General features: G+C 33.2%; 1 protein-coding gene across 1 annotated transcript; it reads left to right on the forward strand.

Moving 5' to 3' along the window:
* The first annotated feature begins 1,223 nt into the window (after positions 1-1,223).
* On the forward strand, positions 1,224-24,554 carry LOC126890968 (uncharacterized). Its single transcript, XM_050660152.1, has 3 exons — positions 1,224-1,626; positions 3,937-4,908; positions 24,520-24,554. Exons 1-3 carry the CDS (start codon positions 1,224-1,226, stop codon positions 24,552-24,554), a joined length of 1,410 nt encoding a protein of 469 aa, XP_050516109.1.
* Positions 24,555-25,133: the final 579 nt, after the last annotated feature.

The following is a 25,133-nucleotide window of genomic DNA, read 5'->3' on the forward strand; positions in this document are numbered from 1 at the left end:
ACAGTTAAACAATATTGTAAATTTCGTTAAGATCGGTTTAATAGATTTTGCAAAATAAATTTTGAAATCCAGCTTTCGCAAAAAAATTCATTTTTTCAAAATGTTACAGGACTGAAAATAAAGCAGATAGCGAAGTGTACTGTACCTTTCATTTGCAATTTTGCAAAATTTAAATCGATTAAGACCACGGCGTCAGGAATTTTTTTAAATGAACATTAAATATTGGTGCTACGCGCAGGACAGCGGATATTTTGCTCTGATTGGACATTCCAATGACCTTTGATAATGATTGATACATTTTAATTTTTATTACATTTCGATATAAATAAATAAAGTTTATTGCAACATAAAAACACATACTCTATCCTTTGAAATAACTTGTTTTGGCCTCATTAAATTTATTTCATTCGAAGTACCTGGCCTATTTTCTTGCCCAGATATTGTACTAAATTTTTTGTTTTCTCTTTAATTACCTTTCGTTAGTACTAACTAGTCGTGGTTGTCAGTAAGTAAGAACAAATTGAATTGTTAAGTCGTTTCCTGTAGTTATCAAGTGTCGCCAAAAAACGCCGGTTTCAGTTATAGTAAAAAATAAATTAACCCTTTCTCCCTCCTTCCTTCACCTTACTAATAACTGAAGACTTCTCGACCTACCAGTTAAAATAAGGTAAGAATTTTTTTGTTATTATTTCCATACAGTCCGCTTTAAATTCGATTGCGTAATAGACCAGCATAGCCCAATCGCCACCCCATAAGTTTGGCCTTCTAGCCGGATCGTCTTGAATCAATTTCGTTGTTGCTTTGCCGGTTCAAGATCTGATCTATCGTATTTTTCGCATTGGATAAATTTATTTAAAATTATAATTGTAATCGGTATAGTATATTTGTCGTGTTAAAATCTAATTAAATCGTAGTGTACCCTTTTTTTGTCGTGTATCGAAAAACCTTGTTCTTCGGTCGACTATAGTTGGAACATTGAATTCGTGTTTTTGCTTCTGAACCCATCGCTTAGTGAAATCGATTTTGATTAAGTAAATATATTTGATTTGGATATTTTGCAAACCTAAAAATAATTTGTTTGGATTTAGTTTAATAAAATTTTAGTAATTGTTGAAAAAATATATACACCTAACTACTATTCTTGACATATTTTGGGTTTTGTTCCATTTTATTTCTTCATCATTGATAATTTTTTGAAAGAATTTCAATATTTATTATTAAACATGCCTAAAAGTCAAAACGAACTAAAATTGGAGCGATTATGCTCTAAACGTGAAACTATCTTTCGTAGGGCTCAATTATGTTACGATGCCGGGTCGGCCTTAGAAAAAGATCCAGAAAATGCCTCAAAAATGCGTAACTTTGCAGTTAGATATAGTACTTTCGAAAAAACTCTATCAGAATATGAGGAAATTGTTCAAGATATCGTTCTATTAAAACAAGAGATGGAGCCAGATGCTGGCGTTGCATACCATACGCATTTAGATGCATTTTATGATCTCTACTCCAATATTGAATATTTAGCTTCATTATTAATAAATAAACCTGCTGTTTTGAGTAATAATCCCAATAGTACTAATAATTCTACTATTAAAATGCCCAAATTTGAATTAGTTAAGTTTGATGGTGAAGATATATCTCTGTGGCCTGTTTTCTATGAAAATTTCAAACAATTTGTTCATAACAAAATAGAATATCCCAAGTCCGATAAGCTACAGTATTTGTTGAGTTGTATTTCCGGGAAAGCCTTGAAAAGCTGTAGCTCAATAGAACCCATTCCTAATAATTATGACATTATTTGGAATATGCTTGTTGAAAGATATAATGATAAAAAATATTTGTTTAATCTCTATATGGATCGAATTGTTAATTTTCGCGGTTTGCAATCTAATAATCCATCATATTTGGAAATATTTTTGGAAAAGTTTGATACTAATGTTTCTGCACTAAAACGATTAAATCTCGATAATTTAGATGATCATATTTTAACTTATTTAGCTATGTTAAAATTACCACAAGATACCATAGATTCATTTGATTTAATAAGAAATAATAATGATTTACCCGCTTATGATGATTTATTGAAATTTTTACGCCAACGTAGTAAATCTCTTATTAAAAATGATAGATCAAGGAATTCCAAAAATAATTTTTCGTTTCAAAAACCGAACAAATCGTTTCATTTGCAAGAACAGAATACGTATTCCTCCATAGATTGTGTTGTTTGTAAAAAAGGCCCACATTTAATTAAAGACTGTAAGCACTTTTTAGGGCTACCATTTGAATCCAGATTTAAATTAGTGAAGGAAAATAATTTATGTTTAAATTGTTTTTCTTCAAAGCATCGAGTATCCAATTGTCCGTCAAAATTTTCTTGTGTTGTGTGCAAAGCTAGGCACCATTCCAAGTTGCATAAGCCAAATACTACTCGGCCTAATGAGAATGTTCCATTTCCCTCCACTAGTACTGAGCCTACCTCTGGTTCTTCTGATAATCCTTCTAGTTTACATGTCCGCCATTCTAAAAATATCCCAAATGAATCAGAATCGAGTTCTGTTAGTCTGTTTGGGACAATAATGGTTAAAGTTGTTGATAAATGGGGTAGTGCTCACAAGGTTAGATTTTTGTTAGATAGTGGTTCTTCTGCTAATTTTCTTACTTTTGATTGTTCCCGAAAATTAGGCCTAAGTTATTCGAAATTAAATTTGACAGTTTCTGGTATAGGAGGATCAACCACCCCGATAGTAGGTAAAACCAACATTGTTATCTTTTCCCATTTTGATAAAAAAATACAATATCCTATAGAAGTGTTGCTTATAGACACAATCTCTAATAAGTTGCCAGATCAACCAGTTGACAAAGACTGTATTAACAGTATAGAACACTTGAAATTAGCTGACCCGAATTTCTTTTTTCCTGGCAAGATAGATGGTATTTTAGGCTTATCTGTCTTTTCAAATATCATTGGTTGTAATAGAGTGTCATGCGAAGATTCTCTATCAGCTATTGAGACTAGTTTAGGTTATGTAGTCATGGGCTCAGCTGCACCAAATTTTGAAAAAATCCACACATATTTGTCTTTCGTCTGTAACCCTTTGTTGAATTTAGATTCCTTGGTCGAAAGAATGTATGAATTAGAGGATTTGCCCACTGTTACTAATAGTTCATCAGAAGATGAAATTTGTGAAAATTTATTTTTAGAAAATGTATGTAGAGATGCAGATGGTAGATACACAGTTTCATTGCCGTTCCAAAATGATCCTAATGTACTGGGTGATTCTTTTGTTCTTGCTAAAAATAGATTGTTGTCCTTAGAAAATCGCCTAGCACCAAACCCAGAACTTAGAAAACTTTACTGTGATATCTTTCAAGACTATTTAGACCAAAAGCACATGAGTTTAGTTCCCATTCAAACCATTGATTCGTTGTCGTATTATATTCCCCATCATTGTGTTTTTAAATCAGATAGCCCTTCCACTCCTTGTAGAATAGTCTTTGATGCCTCTATGAAAACTAGTAAAGGACCGTCATTAAATGAAATTCTTTATAAAGGTCCAAAATTACAAAATAATCCTACCACAATATTGTTGAATTTTCGTCTTTTTCCAATCGCAATTGTCGCTGATTTGAAACAAATGTATAGGCAGGTTAAAGTGGTTGAATCTCATTGTTCGTTTCAAAGAGTTTTGTGGAGATTTGATACCAATGATCCTATTTCTATTTTCCAATTAAATACTTTAACTTTTGGAGTAAAAGCCTCACCATATCTTAGTCTCAGGGTAATAAAACAATTATGTAATGACGAATCTAAAAGTTTTCCTGATGCTATCATCCCAATTTTAAGAGATATGTATGTAGACGATTTTATTAGCAGTTTTCCAAATGTTTCTGAAGCTATAGTTACACACACTCAGTTAGTGAATTTGTTTCAAAAAGGTGGTTTTAAATTAACCAAATGGATGTCGAACTCGAACGATCTACTATCGACAATCCCCGAACCCCTTCAATTGGTCAAAACCAAACAATTTGATAAGTCAGTCTCCAAAGTGTTAGGATTGCAATGGGAAGAAAAATGTGACAATTTTAGTTTTGGGTTAGAAATACCCTCATCAACCCGTTGTACAAAAAGAAACATGCTCTCACTTGTTGCTCGTATGTTTGATCCCTTGGGATTCCTATCTCCTATAACCCTCTTGCTTAAAATTTGGATAAAGAAACTTTGGACTCTAAAGGTAGATTGGGATAGTACCGTACCAAAAGAAATCGAAATAGCATGGGAAAAGTTTCAAAATGAATTTCATGTCCTATACAAAATACAAATTCCACGCCATATAGCAGTTACACCTAATTCGTCGTTGTCTTTTGTAGGATTTTCAGACGCAAGTGCTGCTGGATACGCAGCCATTGTTTATTCCAGGGTTGTTAATTGTACAGGTCAAGTTAAAGTTACTTTACTGTACTCTCAATCTAAAGTATCTCCAATGTCTAAAATAACTCTTCCTCGATTAGAGCTTTGTGGAGCGCTTCTTCTCTCAAAGCTTCTTTCACATGCTATTGAAACTTATTCTCCTAGACATAATATTGATAAAATTTTTGCCTTAAGTGATTCCATGATTGTATTAAATTGGATAAAGTCCTCAGAGAAAAATCTCAAAATATTTGTTCAAAATAGAGTTGTTACAATTCATAAGATGGTTCCGTCAGAGTATTGGTTTTTTGTTCCTGGAAAGGAAAATGTTGTTGATTGCGCCTCTCGAGGTTTGTTTCCTTCTTCGTTAGTCAACCATTCCACATGGTTTACTGGTCCAAATTGGTTACTGTTGGAGCCAGAATATTGGCCTATTCAGTCTGTCAACGGACAGGAAATTATGATTTGTGATTCTGAATATAGATCACAAACCTTCTTTGGTAATGTCACTCGTGTAATTTCTCCGCTGTATACTCTTATTGAATATTTTTCCAGTTGGTCGAAACTTTTAAATTCCACAGTATACGTATTGAGATTTCTTAGAAAATTGTCTTTAAATAAACCGATATCTCTATTTGATTTAAAAATTGCAGAAATTGAATTAATTCGAGCTGTCCAGCAAAAGCATTTTTCTGAAGAATATAAAGCCCTTTCTCAAAATCTCGTTGTAAAATCTTCCATACGTCGTTTGAATCCATTTATTGAAAATGGAATAATTAGAGTAGGTGGACGTTTGTCCAACTCCCAATGTAGTTTTGAACAAAAACATCCGATTTTGTTGCCCAAAGCCGATCCTTTAACCATTTTGTTAATAGATTATTTCCATAAATTGCATTTACATGCTGGAGCGTATTTGTTGCAAAATCTTCTGAGAACAAATTATTGGATACTATCTAGTCGTCAGGCCATCAGAAATAGAATTTGGAGATGTAATCGTTGTTTTCGTCTTAATCCTAAACCTACCTATCCTATGATGGCTGACTTACCCGCCGTAAGAGTCAATCAGGCAAAAGCCTTTTTACACACTGGTGTAGATTATACTGGTGCGTTTTCCATTACTATAGGAAAATATCGTGGCGTAAAAACTCAAAAGGCTTACGTATGTTTGTTTGTTTGTCTAAGTACGAAAGCCATACATCTTGAATTAGCCTCCTCGCTCTCTACAGATTGTTTCTTAGCCACTTTCAAAAGATTTTTATCTCGTCGTGGAAATTGTAAGGTTTTATATTCAGATAATGGCACAAATTTTGTGGGTGCCAAGAGAGTCCTCGATGAAATATATCAATTAACTACTTCAAAAACTTATAAAGATGCATTCCAACAGGAACTTAATAATACCAAAATTTCTTGGAAAATGAACGTACCTTATGGCAGTCACTTCGGTGGTATTTGGGAAAGCAATATAAAAAGTGTAAAACTTCATTTAAATAGAGTTGTGGGGAATCAAATCCTTACTTACGAAGAATTTTTAACTGTTCTGACACAAATCGAGTGTCTTTTGAATTCGCGTCCTCTTTGTGTTCAAAGTAACGACCCTGAAAATCCAGTCGCGCTGACTCCATCGCATTTTTTATGTACAGAACCTTTAGTGTCATTACCCTCGATGGATATTGATCTTGATAAAAATATGAGTACTTTGAAAAGATATAAATTATTAGATTGCATTGTTCAACATTATTGGAAAAGATGGCATTCAGAATATTTGTCTTCTATGCAGTCTCGTTTAAAATGGAACACTAACTCGAACCCTCCCAAAGAGGGAATGGTAGTTATAATAAAAAATGAAACTATCCCACCTTTACAGTGGCCTCTGGCAGTCATAGAGACTTTGTATCCTGGAAAAGATGGGATTGTTCGAATCGTAAAAGTGCGAACCAAGCACGGTAGTTACATGCGCCCAGTCGTTAAACTGTGTCCTCTACCCAGTCAATAAACTGGAGAGGATTTTTTTATTTTATTTGATAGTTAAAATTTTAGTTTAGGGTGATGGGTTCATGTGCAGACTTAGCATATTAAAATTAAATTAGTTTTCGTTGATTTTTCGTTTATTTTAAAAATAAACTCGGGGGGGCAGGATGTTTTGGCCTCATTAAATTTATTTCATTCGAAGTACCTGGCCTATTTTCTTGCCCAGATATTGTACTAAATTTTTTGTTTTCTCTTTAATTACCTTTCGTTAGTACTAACTAGTCGTGGTTGTCAGTAAGTAAGAACAAATTGAATTGTTAAGTCGTTTCCTGTAGTTATCAAGTGTCGCCAAAAAACGCCGGTTTCAGTTATAGTAAAAAATAAATTAACCCTTTCTCCCTCCTTCCTTCACCTTACTAATAACTGAAGACTTCTCGACCTACCAGTTAAAATAAGGTAAGAATTTTTTTGTTATTATTTCCATACAGTCCGCTTTAAATTCGATTGCGTAATAGACCAGCATAGCCCAATCGCCACCCCATAACTCTTTAATTAGCAAAAACTTTCTTTGTTCATATATTTTAACTAAGAGAATAAAAGTTTATTATTTTTAAACATAATATGCAATTGTTTAAACAATATTTCACAAACAATAATAAAATTAGTTTGATTTTTGTGGAATTAAAATATTAAAATACAACAAAATATAGAGTAAGAAAATAATATATTAGATAAAGATCGGAAGAAATTTTGGTGGAAATCAACTTGTGTGAATCGAACACCGCTGTCCTGCGCGTAGCACCAAAAACTAATGTTTATTTAAAAAATTTCCTGACGCCGTGGTAATTAATCGGTTTTAATTTTGTAAATTGCAAATGAAAGGTACAGTACACTTCTATAAGCAAAAAATATTTCAACTTGCTATCTGCTTTATTTTCAGTCCTGTAACATTTTGAAAAAAGGAATTTTTTTGCGAAAGCTGGATTGCAAAATTTATTTTGCAAAATCTGTTAAACCGATCTTAATGAAATGTATAGTATTGTTTTACTATATCATAAAGTTTTTCTGGGTTAAATGTGAAGGTTCTAAGTGTAGCATAAATGGTTGAAAAACGTAAAATGCGAATACTTGTTTTTGTATGGTTTTTTCGCAATTATTGCTATTTTGCAACTTGGGTGACTATTTTTTAAATTTTCAACCAACTCTATATTGTAGGAAATTTAATTACGCAACTTTTATGTTAGTACAACTTTTCTCGGAAATGAATACTTTTAAAGTCATAATCAAAAAACGAAGACAAAAATCGAATTTTCCTTCATTTTTTGACATTTTGATTATTTAAACAATGTTCCGGACCTTTTTGAGAGAGAGGATAACTCAAATATTATTATCTGATTTATTTTCAAGCAATTTCTGCAAAAAAATTTGAGTCACCTCTCAACGTCCATCTCAAAACAGATGCGCCCTGGACTATTATTATGGAATCATCTGATGTTTTTTATTATTTCGAGCGAATTAAAAAAAACAACATACGAAGTCAAACAATATTTATTTTAAAGAGATTTAAGAGGAAACAGTAGCAATCAACAGGTAGCAAAACCGCATTCCAAGATTACTAATTTTTTTTATTTCATTAGTAGTTCCAAAATGACACAAAATCTAGGCATCGGATAAAAACGTTTATTTGAAGAAAGTAGTTTTTTTTGTTCTTCTTAATGGCGGTACAGGCTCGTTTTTTTAATATTGTATTTAATTACTGAGTAATTTCCACATATTAATATATTTTTCAAATTGGGCTCTGTACCGCCATTGTCTATTATATTACGAATACGTGTGCCAAATATCTCGAAAAAATATTCAAAATTACAGCCGCAATCTTGGAACGCGTTTTTGCTACCTGTTGATCGCTACTGTTTCACCTTAATAAACAATACATAAAAATTAAATAAGACAATAAAGTCTTAAAATAACAAATTAAAACTAGTTGATTTAAAGTCAATACCATAAAAAATTTTAATGTAAGGCGAAGAATGTTTAGATTATTTTTATTTGTTTATGTTTTTATTATTGCTCAGTCTTACAACCCCCAAGCTTCAATTTTAGTGGGCACGCTCCTACTGAAATTGTTAACATTTTGTTGTAGTAGGTTGTTCCATGGTTGTAGGTTGTGTGTTGGTGGGGCCCAACACCAAAAGGTATCAATGGGTCTACTGTTTAAGTAAGAACGTAAGGTTGTTCCATTATTCAAGAGCAGTGTGTACTAGCCGTGCGGTGTTTTGTAGATTATCCCGGTAAGCTCCAATTGTTCTGTTAAGCATATTCCACAAATGCTCTATAGGGTTAAGGCCGGGTGAGCACGCAAGCTACTCCAGAACAGTGATATATTCTGCTTCAAGGAAGTCTGTAGCCAATTTGCTGATATGTGGAGATGAATTATCATGCATGAAAATTAAATTTCCTTTCATTACACCTCCAGAGCCTAATTACAGGTTGTAGAACCAAATTAACATACCTGCGAGAGTTTAAAATTGGTTGGATGAAAATTAAAGGAGTATTTTACCAACCATAATGCCTACCCTGAACATGTCACTTCGTCCTTTATATTTGTGAACAGATTTGGCAGTTTTCGTTCTTGCTTGTCTTCCTTGCCCTTTAAGTACACGAATTCGTCGTTCATCTGATTTTACAAAAATCCTGGTTTTGTCTGAAAATAGCACATTTTGCCAATTTCCAATGTTCCAGTGTTGGTGTTGAAGACACCAATTTAGGCGATCAATCTTGTGGTGCCTGGATAACTCGGGAACCCAACTGTGGCCTGTGGCATAATCCCTGGGTATTACGAACATTTTCTGCTAGTTTTAACTGAAACACACCTGTACCTTCCGAAAGCTGCCTTTTAAGCTACAGGTGAGGAATTGTTGGGTCTCTTCTAGCTGCTTGGATAATAAAATGATCGTGGCTAGCCGTTGTTACTATTTGGCGACTTTGCCTTGCTCTACTTTTAAGCTATTCTAATTGCAGATACCTAATATTGGTTTGAAATACATGGTGACTCCATATAAGTTTGGTTGTGTATATCTAGTGTGTACCGGGTGTCCCAATAAGAATGGCTCTCGGCCATATCTCAAGAACCGTTTATAGTAGAGCTTTGAAATAAAAAATTTTATAACAAAAGTTGCCTCAGGAAAAGCCTGAAAATTATTTTCATAATTGTGGGTCCACCGCTAGAGGGCGTAATTGAATATCAAAAATAAAAAAATCTAAATTTTACAAAATTTTCCTAATGAAGGGGCACTGGAAATCCTATTATTGTATTCTTCATCAAATTCTGCGCATATTTGATTTAACAAGTTTAACTCTACCTTTGCAAATAAGAGGTGGGGGTGAGTGGGAACCTTGTTATGAAAAAATGGCTGTAAGTCCGGTTCTGCTAAATCAAATTTTGAAAACTGGGTCTTGTTGAAGACAGATCTTTTCTTCAATGTAAGCGTGATAATTTTGAACCATCCTAATAAGTAATAAGCTAGCTGGGAGGCGTTATTTAATTTTTTTCAGAAATCTAGTTTTCTTTGGAAAATATTAAATACAAGTATGAATTTTTAATCATACTTTATAAAATTAGATTAAATTAGCAATAGAATAGTGAAAACCGCATGTCGATACCTTTTTTCTATCTCAAGATATCTCGAGAAACGTGTAAATTTTATACATAACTGTTACTATCACCGGTAAGCTAAGTTAATGAAAAGTAGTGTGCTGTGGAAAAAACAAAATAACATTTTCCAGATGTCAACGTATAAAAATATAATTAATTAAAACAACAATATAAAGAGAAACAATACTATTAAAATTAAATGTAACACAGAACAAAAAGAACTACTTAGTGACGACCTAAATATTCAAATTGTTGCCCATCATACACTACTCTAGAATACATTATCCAGAGAATACTAAACGCCGTTCAAAGCATATCGAGAGCAGAAATTGAGACTGCTGTTCAATCTACTCTTGAAAGAGTAAATGTTTGCAACGAAAATGATGGGCAAAAATTTGAACGTTTATGTTATAACTAAATAGTTGTTTTTATTTCTTTGTAATAGGGCTTTTCAACGCTTCTCATTCGTTTCGAGCCTCTGTCATATGCCGTATAATCCGTGTATAATAAATATTAATATACGAGATATGAACGAGGCTCGAAACAAATGAGAAGCGTTGAAAATACCTAATATACGTTGACAGCTGGAAAATGTTTCTTTGTTGTTTCCATAGCACACTACTTTTAATGAATTTCGTTTACCGGTGACAGTAACAGTTGTTTTTAAATTTGCACGTTTTGTAAGATATCTCGAGATAGAAAAAAGGTATTAACATGCGGTTTTCGCTATCCTGTTGCTAATTTTGTCTAATTTTGTAATATGGTATTAAGAATGCATGTTTGTATTTAATATTTTCCAAGGAACACTAGATTTCTGAAAAAAATTAAATAACGCCTTCTAGCTGTCTTATTACTCAGTAAGTTGGTTCGAAATCATAACTTTTACATTGACGAAAAAGATCTGTCCTCAACAAGACCAAGTTTGCAAAATTTGATTAAGCAGAACCGGACTCACAGCCAGTTTTTCATAACAAGGTTCCCACTCACCCCCACCTCTTATTTCCAAAGGTAGTCCTAAACTTGTCAAATCAAATATGCGTAGAATTTTATGAAGAATACGACGATCGGATTTCCAGTGCCCCTTCATTAGGAAAATTTTGTAAAATTTAGATTTTTTAATTTTTGATATTCAATTACGACCTCTAGCGGTGGTCGCACAATTATAAAAATAATTTCCAGGCTTTTCCTGAAGCAACTTTTGTTATAAAATTTTTTATTTCAAAGCTCTACTATAAACGGTTCCTGAGATATGGCCGAGAGCCATTCTTATTGGGACACCCGGTACCTACAATGAAATACACAACAATATTAAAACTAAACAATTTTTAATTTTTTTAAATGAAAATTTAAACAAAAGCAGATAAAACTCTAGTTAGATGAGACTTAAGCTTAATATAACCGCACAATCTATTTCTTTTAGACGAGCTTTTTGAAACAACAATCATTATCCACGCTAAAAAGTTCGAGCGTTCTAATCTATGATTGCAAGACACTCTCTTTTAAAATGCGCTAAATTACTGTTTTTCTCAAGCTAGTGGTTTTTTGTTGTTCTTACTACAACGACAAAATGTAATTATTATACCCTTGTGTTATCTAATGGTTTTAACACATAGTTAAAGAAACATCAATATGTTTATCCTATCCTGTTTGACAGATCTACACTGTGGGCCGAAATAAAGGAGTATATTTTTTAGTTGAAAATAACTTTTTTGTTTTTTGGGCGATTTAATTTCTTTTTGCAGGGCTAATAGCCCAACATGTCCTCAATATGGCTGCAAGTTTGGAAGCAACAATAAGGTACAGGGTCGGACTTATAAAAAAAATTATGTAACGGTGCATTTAAGCTCGTTGCAAATGAAAACTGTCTTAGCTAAATTTGAACTGATATACTCTTTTGGTAGGTTAACTATCCAGAACACTTCAGTAAAAAGGAAATTTTTCAAAATTATCGGATTCGCAAATTATCATTTTTTTATTAAATTAGGAAAATATAATATTTTAACAAATACCCCATTTATGAAAACAGTTAATAATTTTAAAACTTAAAAATTTTAAGACTAAAATATTACGAATGTGGCCACCATTATTATTTACCACTTCTTGAAGTCATCTGCACCATAAATTGTGAGCCCCATTTACTACACCCTGTTCAAAATTGTTCCAAACAAACTGCATTCTCTCTTTGAGCTGTTCGATGGTTTCAAATTGTTGTCCGTCTTACAAATTTTGTTCGAAAATTCCCCAAATAGAATAGTCAACCGGATTTAAATCTGGGCTGTTGGGTGGCCACAGCCCTGGCTCAATATAGTCCGGGCAATTTTCACTCAATAATATCCTTGTATTGTGGGAAGTGTGCGAAGGAGCACCATCCTGCTGTAAAGTGTAATCATCACATACTTCTTCAATTTCAGGTAATAGTTTCAGGCAAGATTTGTTCTTGATATGTTTCTGAATTAAGTTTTACCCCGGCATCAACAAAAATCAGACGAGATTTTCTCAACACGGATACTCCAACAGAGATCATTACACCTTTTGAGAAATGAATTTTTTCAATTAAAAGCTGCTCTAGTGAAATTTTTCTCTTAAATTGTACGTCAGAATACACCCTTTTAATTTTGGGTATTTTTAGGAGGCCGTAAATAAAACATTGTTTCATCTGAAATCCATATTTTTCTAATGTATTCACGCGAGCGGAATCTTCTTAGTAGCAAATTACATCTTTCCAGTCGTTTTTCTCTTACATTGGCAGTAAGTCTTTGAAAGTAAACTTTTTTAAATACGTTAAGATGACAATCTTCTTTAATGGTTCTTCGAACTGATGTGCGGGAAATCCTAGTTTCTTTTGCGATTTTCCTTGTTCCAACAGATTGGCCAGGTGGCATATTTCCTAAAACAACCCTTACTCTAGCAATATTTTCTTCATTTCTTGCGATTCGCTTCCTTCCTCTTCCACTTTTATGTTCAATAGACTCATGCGTTTCCCTTAGATATCTTAAGAACTTTCCTATCGTTCCAATATGCCAATTTCTCTCAGGGAAATGCATTTACAACTTTTCTTGCACCGTAATTATATTTTTCACGGTAATATTGAATTAATATGCTGTGCTCTTTGCTTAAAAATGGCATTATGAACTGGCCAATTTACTTATTTAACTATAAATGTCAAACAAATTCCATGGTAATCTAAGCAGTCATGGCTTACTAAGTAAAATTGACATATTTGAGCGTTTGAGAAATTCTTAAGACATTTAACAAAAATTACTGCTAATATGAGGCAAAAACGATGGAATAGATCTAATTTAGTATTAAGAGGGTTTCGTTCTGGTGAAAATATTGGAAAAGTACTCGAATAAGATTTCCCAATTTAAAAAAAAAATATATTTTACAAATTCGGGATTTATTTAAATGTTATGGCGAAGGCGCTTTCTGAACATTATTTATATTAAAAAATGATATTTTGCGAATCCGGTAATTTTGAAAAATTTTATGTTTACTGAAGTGTTCTGGATAGTTAACCTACCAAAAGAGCATATCAGTTCAATTTTAGTTACGACAGGTTTTATTTGCAACGAGCTCAAATGCACCGTTGTTTAAATTTTTTTATAAGTCCGACCCTGTAAGTTATTTTTGTTTCCAAATTTTAAATCCTGTTGAGGACATGTTGGGCTATTAGTCCTGTAAAAAGAAATTAAATCGCCGAAAAAACAACAAAGTTTTTTTTAACTAAAAAATGTACTCCTTTATTTCGGCCCACAGTGTATATCTTTTATCCCTATAAAATCTATAGATTTGTTCTAAATCAAAACAGGAAAATATATTGATAATAATATATTCAGTATATTGGGAGCATGTGGTAATACGAGTTAACTAACAAAATTTATTAGTTGCTTGATTAAAGCTCTTTTCTATAAATTTTGCCAACAACATCCTCATGTGGGTGAAATGACCTTAAAATAACTATTCAAATTAATTACCCGACAGTAAAATATTTTTTTATTTTAAGAGGATTAGTTCTGCCATTAATAATTTTTTTGTAAAGGAACGGCAAGGTGACACTTTTATTGATTCAAATTAAGGCAGCTAATTACAAAATTAGAATGAATAATTTATTAGAATTTACTCTAGCTAAATGATAACTGATACATTTGTAACACTATTTTGTTAATTTTAAAATATCAATTTCTTTGCAAAATATAAATAGGGATACTCTCTGGATTTCCTCATCACTCTTATTCATCTGTTGGCAATCAGAAGGCAGTATTTCGATGGGCAGTATCCTAGTAGGTGGATTAGACAAAGGAATTCAATAGAGTGGCCCACTTGTTCTCATATGATTTTTCAAGATTAATTTTTGTAGAGTTAAATTACATAAAATCTCTCTCTCTATCCCTCTCTCTTCCCCACTCCCCCTTTCTCTCTCATCTCTTTTTCTCTCTCGCTATCTCTCTCTTTCTCTTTATATCTTTAAGGATAATAAAACAATGTAAATGTTTGAATACTCATTCTATAAAATGATTGAAATTTAGTAAGATGATTATTTAATTCGTTTGCAACCAAATATTATGTACTATGGTTATGATTTTTGGACAGTAATAAAGGAGATGGATGCCACAACAGCATCGACCTCGTCATCATCACTTTCCATTATTTACTATACAAATTTTATTTTTGTTTCTTTGATTAGTATATTAGTGTAGCAAACAGGGATTAAATTTCGCAAACTCGACACAAGTCCGGTATTATTTTTTTTTTCTGGTTATCAAGGGGTGCTTATTATGACACTAACTTTTTTTTAAAGATTTGCCCCGAAACACATATTTTCATTCCTTTAAAGGAGGTAGGGAAAAATCCTACTCCATTAGTAGGGTTTTTTATAAATATATTTATACAGGGTGTCCCGAAAAGATTGGTCATAAATCATACCACAGATTCTGGGGTCAAAAATAAGTTGATTGAACCTCACTTACCTATATACAATAGTGCACACAAAAAAAGTTACAGCCTTTTGAAGTTACAAAATGAAATATCGATTTTTTTTCATATATCGAAAACTCTCAGAGAGTTTTTATTGAAAATGGACATGTGGTATTTTTATGGCAGCAACATCATAAAAAAAAATTAAGTAAAATTTGTGCACCCCATAAAAATTTTATGGGGGTTTTGTTCCCTTAAACCCCCCCCCCCCAAACTTTTGTGTACGTTCCAATTAAATTATTATTGTGGCAAGATTAGTTAAAAACATCATTTTTAAAACTTTCTTGCCCCTTAGTACTTTTTCGATAAGGCAGTATTTATCGAGATATTTTGAATATTTGTCGAATCCACCACATATTTGTATATGGTAAGTACGATTATAGAGACCTGTTAACAATCTGAAAATTTATTTATAATTTACATTTTTAGGTATATTTTGAAAAAGAAGCTAGATCTCGATAAAAGGTGACTTATGAAAAAAAGACTAAGAGGCAAAAGTTTTAAAAACACTGTGTTTAACTAATGGTACCACAATAATAGTTTAATTGGAACGTACACAAACATTTGGGGGGTTTAAAGGAACAAAACCCCCATAAAATGTTTACGTAAATATATTGAAAAAGAAGCAGCATCTCAATAAAAACCTGCTTATCGAAAAAATACTAAAAGGCAAAAAAGTTTTAAAAACGTTGTGTTTAACTAATGGTACCACAATAATGAATTAATTGGAACGTACACAAAAGTTTGGGGGGGGTTTAAGGGAACAAAATCCCCATAAATTTTTTATGAGGTGGACAAATTTCACTATAATTTTGTTTTAAGATGTTCCTGACATAAGAATAATATATGTCCATTTTCAATAAAAAATCTCTAATAGTTTTCGATAGATTGAAAAAAATCGATTTTCATTTTGTAACTTCAAAGGGCTGTAACTTTTTTTATGAGCACATTTATACCAAGGTAAGTTAGGTTCAATCGAACTATTTTTGACACCATAATGTGTGGTATAATTTATGACCAATCTTTTCGGGACACCCTGTATATATATACATTTATATATTATGGTTATTGCAAAATCCCTGCGGAAACTACCCCTATTCCTGAAAATAAGTTTGGCGAGCATGTTTTTACGATTTTCTCATTACCTATATATTTTTTTTGAAACAACGCTTACACAGAATTAAAGACCACTATTTGCTCTACAAATAAGTTCCTATGCATTTTTTTTGTATAAGCAACAGCAAACCTCAGAAATGATTTGACGGGCTCCAGTTTTTTTTTTCAAATAAAAGAACACACTGTCTGCTACATATTATGACCTACATATATTTAACTTTCTTTAAGCCTTAAAGCCACATTGGTGGCCCAGAGTCAATTTTTGCATATTTTCTTTATTCATTTTCTTTTTTTTTGGGGTGGTTTCGAAGAAAATATGGGGTGAATTATACAAATTTGTAAATAATACTTGTACATGGGTAATCGCTTAAGGTTTTTTTACGCTAGCATAAGCGGTTCAGATGGTATATATAAAAAGGGGCTTTTTAAAATTTAACACTTTGTAATTAAAAAATGGACAATTGCCCTAAAATGAAACCTATACCAAAAAATCAGACATTTATTTGTGATTAATTGCCGCTGGGTTGCTTCTTGATTCCCATTACGGTTAGGAAAAAATATTTTTTTTAAAAACATCTTTCTTAAAAACTTGCCAAACTTTTCGGGCGCCACCTTAGCTAAACGGTGTGTGACAGATATATGCTGTCGCGGAATAAATTGTAGGAAATATAGTCCGCTTCATATTTCTATTCAGGAATTTTTTGCAATGACGTACAGGAAGGGATACGTTTCGCAAAAACGACAAGCTACCCCCTTTAAAGGGATGAAAATGGGTGTTCCGGGGCGAAATCTTTTAAGAAAAAGTTAGTCTCATTAAAAGCACCCCTTGACATACTGAAAAAAAAATATAACCGGACTTATTTGCGAAGTTCAACCTTTGTTTCCTACACTATATAACATGAAACGGTTTCGTTCTTCACAATTTATTTTTGTTTCATGTTTCACGTTTTTTTGATATTAAAAAGCAATTAAAGAGCGGCGCCGACAGCAACGACCACGTCACTATCCATTGCCGACTATACAAATTTTATTTTTGTTTTATCGATTAGCTTATCACATGAAACGGTTACTTTTTTTACAATCTATTTGTTTCATGTTTCACGTTTAATGTTTCACGTTTCATGTTTCTTTGATGTGCGAGCTGCCTTAGGTTATGGGTCTACATGACGAATTCTCAACACATATGAAATATCTCATGTCGTAGTGTGAACAAAGACAAAGGTTGGTCTGTTTTAGGTTTAGAGGTGGTCTGATAAATCATAACATGATGAGGTGACATTTAATAAATACAAGTTTTACCTTATACAGAGTCAACTTCGATTCTATAATGTATCTTGAAAATAAAAATAAAGATAAATATTAAAATTATGTGACATGTGCTACATTTAGATGTGGTACTACAGACAAACACTGCGAATTTCATGTGTCCATCGAGTGAACCATGGAAGTTTTCCGCAGAATAAGAAAAGAACGTTAAAAGAAACTACTTTGTACATACAAGAATTAATGAAGCCAAATCTGATATAATATCAAGCATCTGAAAGGCCAGTACTAATATACGCAGCGGAAGTCAGAGCTGAAACATTGTTTACAAAAATATTGATGAGAACTACAGAAATAGAACTATTTAGAACCATAAAAGGTATTTCTCTCAGAGGTATAATAAGATATAGGGATACGTTAAGAGAAACTGGAATCCAGGATGTGGTGAGACACACATGAGGTCGACGCCGCAAATGGAGATATCATGTAGACTGTAGACAGAATGTGAAACTAGAAAGAATCTCGAAATTGGCAAAAACAAATAAAACCATTACAACAAGACCACTAGGAAGACCACCAAAGAGGACGTATGACAGATGAACTTCAACTACATGCCCTATATACAAGGACAAGAAGAAGGAGAAAAAGAAAAAGATAAAAAAAGAATAATTAATGAGAGGCATAGTTTACTTAAGTTGGTTATTGAAGGGAAAGTGTCTGGTGATTGAGGCCCGAAAAGACGACGGTTTTCCGGTCTCCATAACCTAAGAACTTAGTTCAATATGATGACCGCAGACTTGTCTGTAGCTACTGTCAACAAAGTCAAAATTTCAATGATGATAGAAAATATCCGGAACGGAAATATACCACGAGAGAAGACATGTGACATTTGGTACAACTTGCATAAAAAAATAGAATAGAATATAGAAGTAGAATAGAATCCCCAGAAAATTGCTAAATGCAAGAAATGCAGGGAAAAAGACCTGTTGGAAGACCTAAAAAGAGATGGGAAGACGAAGTCGATGAGGATGCCAGGAACTTCCTGGGAACGCGTTCATGGAAAAGAACAGCGGTAAATCGAAATGATTGGAGAAGCTTGTTGAGGGAGGCCAAGGCTCTATTTGGGCTGTAGTGCCATTGGATGGATGAATGGATGCATAAAAAAAATGCACCCCATACATGAGAGATAAGATGAGAGAGTGATGCACAGTGCAGAACATTAAGAATTGGGTAAGAAACAAAAGAGTAGAATCGAACGACCACATACGCCGAATGACAACAAACATAGAGTAGTAAAGATGGCCAAGAGCAACAGGAAGACGATCAGTGGGAAAACTACGAAAACGATGACACGACACCTTACTGGAGGCATATTGAAAAAAACAGAAGAAGAAGAGAGATACACAAAAAGAAGAAGATAAAGACATGAGATGAAATATATTCGCAACCAAGGCAATATATACATACAACATTGTAAGAAACATGCTGGAATAAGGAAGAAAACAACATTGACGAGAACAAAGGACTATAAATAGATAAACATTCATAACATATTATAAATATAATTTCTTTACTAAAAAGCTTTAATTTTGAGTTAGACATGTTGGTGATGAAATATTATAGTTTCATTAATGATTTAATAATTTCGATTAATAGAGATTAATCTTTTTATTTGATGTCCTTTCGAAAAATTGTAACCTTTTACAATACACCTTTAACAGCAAAAAGAAAATAATATGTATTAGTTACTAGACCTTCGACTTCCGAGTTTTAGACTGTTTTATAGCATCATATTTTGATAAATAATATGATTCCGAAAGTAGAACAAGGTTGACACCAACAAAATACACATTTACGTAAACAAATTAAGGAAATTAATACAGTTTGTGACATTTGAAAAAAACAGCTACAGATGGTCGTGGACGAGGATAGACTGAGATAGGCTAATCCAAGGATATAACTGAGACTAGAAAAACTAATTTAAAATATTATATCAAACTTTATAGTCCATTCACTCACGGTAAAATATTGCAAAACATCCAGACTTTAAAGAACCGCTTGGATTGTCATGAAATTTGGCATAAACATAGTTAACATGTGAAAAAAATATAAGTGATATTGATATTGTGCCGATGTGAATTTTGAACAGCCACATTTTAACAAATTTTTGTCTTCCAGAAAAATAAAAGATCCAATATATCTAAAAAATCAAAACATACATTTTTTGACTCTTTTGAGGTTTTTGGTAGGTACCTATCACTAATCATTTTCAAGTTATTTTGAAAAAATTTATTTTTTTTTAAATAAAAAAAAATTACTTCAAAACCAAATTTTTCAAATATAAGCACTTTGAACCGATGAAACTTAATATTATATTATATATAAACTTATATATTAAACAATACATAAGTAACTTGTGAAGCGCTAACGCTTAATTTCATTTGGAATGTTAATTGGGAGGTGATTATCATGATATTTTTAACCAAAAAAAGGGACCAACTTTATTTTGAGCTTACCTAACTTGCTTACTTTTGATGCTAGAATATTTAAAAAAACAAAAATAAAGCTTTCCTGAAACACTCTAAAACTGTTGTGAATGAGTTTTTCCCAAAAAGTGCTTTATTTTTTGGTTATTTTACGTTGAAATATTTGATTTGCATTTGATGAGCCTATTTTTCATTAGCTACAACTCTGCTTCTACTGGGTATACATACCTCATACATACACCATTTTTTTCACTTTTTATAAGCTGTATTATTGCTAGAAATGCTTTTTTCGATAAAATACCTAATTTTTGAGTTATTTGCGAAAAACCGTCTAAAAAACGTGTTTTTTTGTTGAAAAATGAACATATTCACTGGCAAATATCTAGAAAAGTATTGACTTGGTGAAAAAACGCTATAGAACAAAAGTTCCTTAGAATTAGTCAGTTTATCCACTTTTGGACTTATTTTGAACATCGTATATTTTTTCACCCCCGGGAAGGGGCGAAACTCACTCCCAGGACAAAAGTCATCCCAGACAAAACACATCGGCATAATATCACTTTTTTCTTTAACTTGTTAGCTATGATCATCATTCTCTTTGCCTTATACCTATGCGGGGTCGGCTTCCCTAATTGCATTTCTCCACACAATGCTATCTTGGGCCATATCAATGTTAATCCCCTTTACCAACATGTCCTGCCTTATCGTCTCCCCCCAGCTCTTCTTTGGTCTTCCTCTCCTACTCCTTCCAGGAATCTGCACTTCAGCTATTCTTCGTATTGGGTGGTTAACGTCTCGACGTTGAACATGACCAAACCATCTTAACCTATGCTCTCTCATTTTGGCATCAATTGGTGCCACACCTAGACTTCCCCTAATATACTCATTTCTAATTTTATCCTTCTTTGTCACTCCACTCATCCATCTAAGCATTCTCATTTCCGCCACATGCATTCGCTGTTCCTCTTTCTTTTTCACTGCCCAACATTCAGTTCCGTACATCATAGCTGGTCTTATGGCTGTTTTATAGAATTTTCCCTTCAGCTTCATTGGAATTTTTCTGTCACACAACACACCACTCGCTTCTTTCCACTTCATCCATCCAGCCCTAATTCTACTGCATGCATCTCCATCTATTTCTCCATTACTCTGTAATACCGATCCTAGGTACTTAAAACTATTGCTTTTTACAATCATTTCACCATCCAAAGATACCATTTTATTTGTAGTAGCTCCATCTTTAAATGAACATTCCAAATACTCTGTTTTTGTCCTACTAAGTTTTAAACCTTTTTCCTCCAGAGCTTGTCTCCACTGTTCCAGTTTTTGTTCTAAGTCTCTTTCACTATTTCCTACTAACACGACATCATCAGCATACATTAAGCACCATGGAATGTTACCCTGTATTTTCGCTGTTATCTGGTCCAAAACTAATGAGAATAAATACGGACTAAGCACAGAACCTTGATGCAATCCTACTTTCACATGAAATTTATCAGTCTCTCCCACACCTGTCCTAACACTAGTCGTTACTCCCTCATACATATCCCTCACAATCTTTACATATTCACCAGGGACTCCTTTCTTATTGAGTGCCCACCACAGAATCTCTCGAGGAACTCTATCATATGCTTTCTCAAGATCAATGAATACCATATGAGCGTTTGTTTCTTTACTCCTGTATTTTTCCATCAACTGCCTTATAATGAAAATTGCATCTGTTGTTGATCTACCCTGCATAAAGCCAAATTGATTCTCGGATATTTCGGTTTCTTCACGTATCCGTCTATCAATTACTCTTTCCCATATTTTCATGGTGTGGCTAAGCAGTTTTATAGCCCTGTAGTTTGTACATTGTTGTATATCTCCCTTGTTTTTGTAAACAGGTACCAGTATACTGCTTCTCCATTCGTCTGGCATTTGTCCAACTTCCATAATTCTATTAAATAGACCTGCTAGCCACCTTGTTCCTGTCTCTCCCAATGCTCTCCATACTTCCCCAGGAATATCATCTGGTCCTACCGCTTTTCCTTTCTTTATTTTTTGAAGCGCTTGAGCCACTTCCTCGTTGGTTATTTTGGTGACCATTGCTGCTACTGTCTCCGTTGACTCTACAGGCTGTCTGTCAAATTCTTCATTTAATAAGCTGTCAAAGTACTTTCTCCATCTCTTTTTGACATCCCTTTCGTGAACTAGTATTTTATTATTTTCATCTCGGATACATCTAATCTGATTAAAATCTTTTGCTTTCTTTGCTCTCTGTTTGGCTATTTTATATATCTTCGTTTCGCCTTCCCTGGTATCAAGTTGATCGTATAGGTTTGAATACGCTTCTGCTTTAGCTTTTGCTACTGCTACTTTCGCTTTCTTTTTGGCGACCATATAGTTTTGAAGATCTATGTCCGATCTGGTTTCTTGCCACTTTTTATATAATTTTCTCTTCTCTTTTATGTTTCCTTGTACTTCATTTGACCACCACCAAGTCTCTTTATCTTCAAACTTCTTTCCTGACGTTTTCCCAAGTATTTCAATAGCCGTCTCTCTAATAATATTGGCCATTTTTCTCCAAATTGTGTTAGGGCTTCCTTTCATGTTCCAACATATTTTTTCTACTATTCTTTCCCTGAATAGACCTTCCTTCTCATCTTTTAGCATCCACCACTTGATTTTTTGTGGTCCTCTCCGATATTTTTGTTTAGTTTCGCTTTTTACTTCGATGTCCAGAACAAGCAGCTTATGTTGTTGGCTTACTGTCTCACTAACTATTACCTTGCAGTCCTTGCATTCACGTATGTCTTCTTTCCTTATCATGAAGTAGTCTATTTGGGATTGATGTTGTCCACTTTTGTAGGTAATAAGTTGAGTTTCTCTCTTTTTAAAGAATGTGTTAACAATCGCCATATCCAATGCTGTTGCTAATTCTAGCATGTCATCTCCAGCTTCATTTCTAGTTCCAAAGCCTAATCCCCCATGTATTGTTTCATATCCTGTCTTGGCTTGGCCCACATGTGCATTGAAATCACCTCCTATTATAACTTTCTCCTCCGCTGGAATATCACTCAGTATGTCTCCCAATTGATCATAGAAAGCTCTTCTTTCATTCTCACCCAGACCTGTTTGAGGAGCATACACACACACAACATTCAATACCTCTTTATCAATTACAAATTTCACTGACATCATTCTATCACTCGTTCTTACAACATCTACTACGTTATCTTTCATTTCACTATCAGCAATTATACCAACTCCATTTCTAGTATTACTACTCCCTACATACCACAATTTATATCCATCACCTAGTTCTTTCGCCCTTTGTCCTTTCCACCTAGTTTCTTGAATACAAGCAATTTGAACTCTTCTTCGTTTGAGCGCATCCACTAACTCCAGACTCTTACCTGTAAGACTACCAAGATTCCAAGACCCTATCCTGATTTTTCTAACCTGCAATGGTGTTCCCCCTGAGATAGTCCTCACCCGGAGATCCGAATGGAGGCTCATTTTACTTCCGGAACATTTTACCTCAGGAGATGCCATCATTTCAGTATAAGTTTTTATTTCGTTTGGAGAAGGTCTTTTCATTATTATGGCCTGAAAAGATTTTTGGATATTTGATGCCTGAATGCCTTTTCTATCAGCACCATACCCTGCCCTGTCCTGCACGTTTAGCCAATACACCACCAATGCAACCAAAGTGCAGTATTACCCCACACCCGCCTGCATTTTTCTGTATAGGCCAGGATCCCTACTGTAAGGACTGCCCTATAAGCCAATGTATTGTTGCCCGTATCCCGCCACTAGGAGGCACGTACTTCATTCGGGATACAACTTGTTAGCTATGATGTGCATGCCAAACATGTCAATCCAAGGTTGTAAAAATTGGAGCAAACACCGTGAGTAAATGGACTAATTGGAATTAAAAGTTTTTATAAGAATAAAATTTCGAATGATCTAAATATTTTAAATATTCATAATTCAACGACTGTTTTAGGTCATTACATCAGTTTTTATGTAATATTTGTACATTTTCGTTCTTATATTATACAAGAGCAGTATATCTCTTTTGCAAAAAACTAATCGCTTATTCGATTTTTTTGACTTGTGTCAATTTACATGGTAGTTAAACTCATCACTGTATAATAAATTATGTATATTACGTAACTAAGAATCGTATCTGATGGGAACGATACACACTAAAATACTATAGACAAAAATGTATTAGAAAGCTTTCAAAAATATTCTAGAGGTATGGAAAGAATTTTGTAATAAAATTTGGTATATACATTATGCACTTGCCAGAAGAACTAAAAATCTGGCAAAGTTAAATAGATGAACAATATATTACATACATATATAGGTCCCATTTCCATTTTTTCCTTGATTGTAGTAGAAGTAGATATTAGTTTGTTTTGTTCTTTTCCATCGTTTTGTACTAGTTATTACGTTGGACCAGTATATTTTCAGCATCTTTAAAATATTTGTTTAGTTATAGTTTCACTCTGTTTGCATGTTTTCCATGTTTCTGTTCGGTAATTCCAAAGTAACCAACATGGTTAAGTCAACATTATACCTGGTTAAGTTTAAAAGAGTCTAAACAAAGTTCAGTGGATTACGAAAATTGAATAGTTAACTATGTACTGGTTTTTTAGGTGAGATGCCACACTTCGATATATTAGATCTATAGTGTCTCACTTTTTCTTGCCTTTTCTATTGGTCTCTCAATGATTAAAGTTATGCTTATAGTTCTGTTACTCTCAGGAAATTGAATTTATCTACTAGCTTTATGTTATGTAAATCCTCTTCTTCTATCCTATGTGTTCCGAGGTAACATATTCTGGAGATGCCTAGAGCGCAGCAGTCTATATGATATTTTCATACTCTACATACACTATAGAATCTGCTATAAGATCTATTACCATTTTTTTCTTTTACTTTCTCAATCGAAAAGCATAGAAGGGCACCTAAAATCTCTCTTGCTTATTTTATTTAATTACATAATGTACTCACTTGGAACTATTATAGTCATTATGATTTCGTTGCTTTCATGGCTACTTAATTTTTGCAGAACTTGAACTTTTGTTCAAATCTTATTAAGTATGGTCCAACAGTTGTTTTAGTTGGATAAATGCATTTTGCAAAAAAAAAATTACAAAAAAAGAATGTGTGTGTACTTTGTACGCACGTAAGAAGATATTCTTCTATTATATAATTATGTAATTAAACGAAGTAAATATACTTAAAAGGTTATTTGTATTTTATTTTA

This window comes from Diabrotica virgifera, chromosome 1, assembly GCF_917563875.1.
Source record: "Diabrotica virgifera virgifera chromosome 1, PGI_DIABVI_V3a".
Taxonomy (NCBI): Eukaryota; Metazoa; Arthropoda; class Insecta; order Coleoptera; family Chrysomelidae; genus Diabrotica; species Diabrotica virgifera.

Excerpts from the sequence above, each read along its gene's own strand:
- LOC126890968 (XM_050660152.1), top strand. The coding sequence starts at position 1,224 with ATGCCTAAAAGTCAAAACGAACTAAAATTGGAGCGATTATGCTCTAAA. Across the intron at positions 1,627-3,936 it reads TGAATTAGTTAAGTTTGATG|GTGGTTTTAAATTAACCAAA; the intron begins GTGAAGATATAT and ends TGTTTCAAAAAG. Across the intron at positions 4,909-24,519 it reads TAGATCACAAACCTTCTTTG|GTGAGATGCCACACTTCGAT; the intron begins GTAATGTCACTC and ends CTGGTTTTTTAG.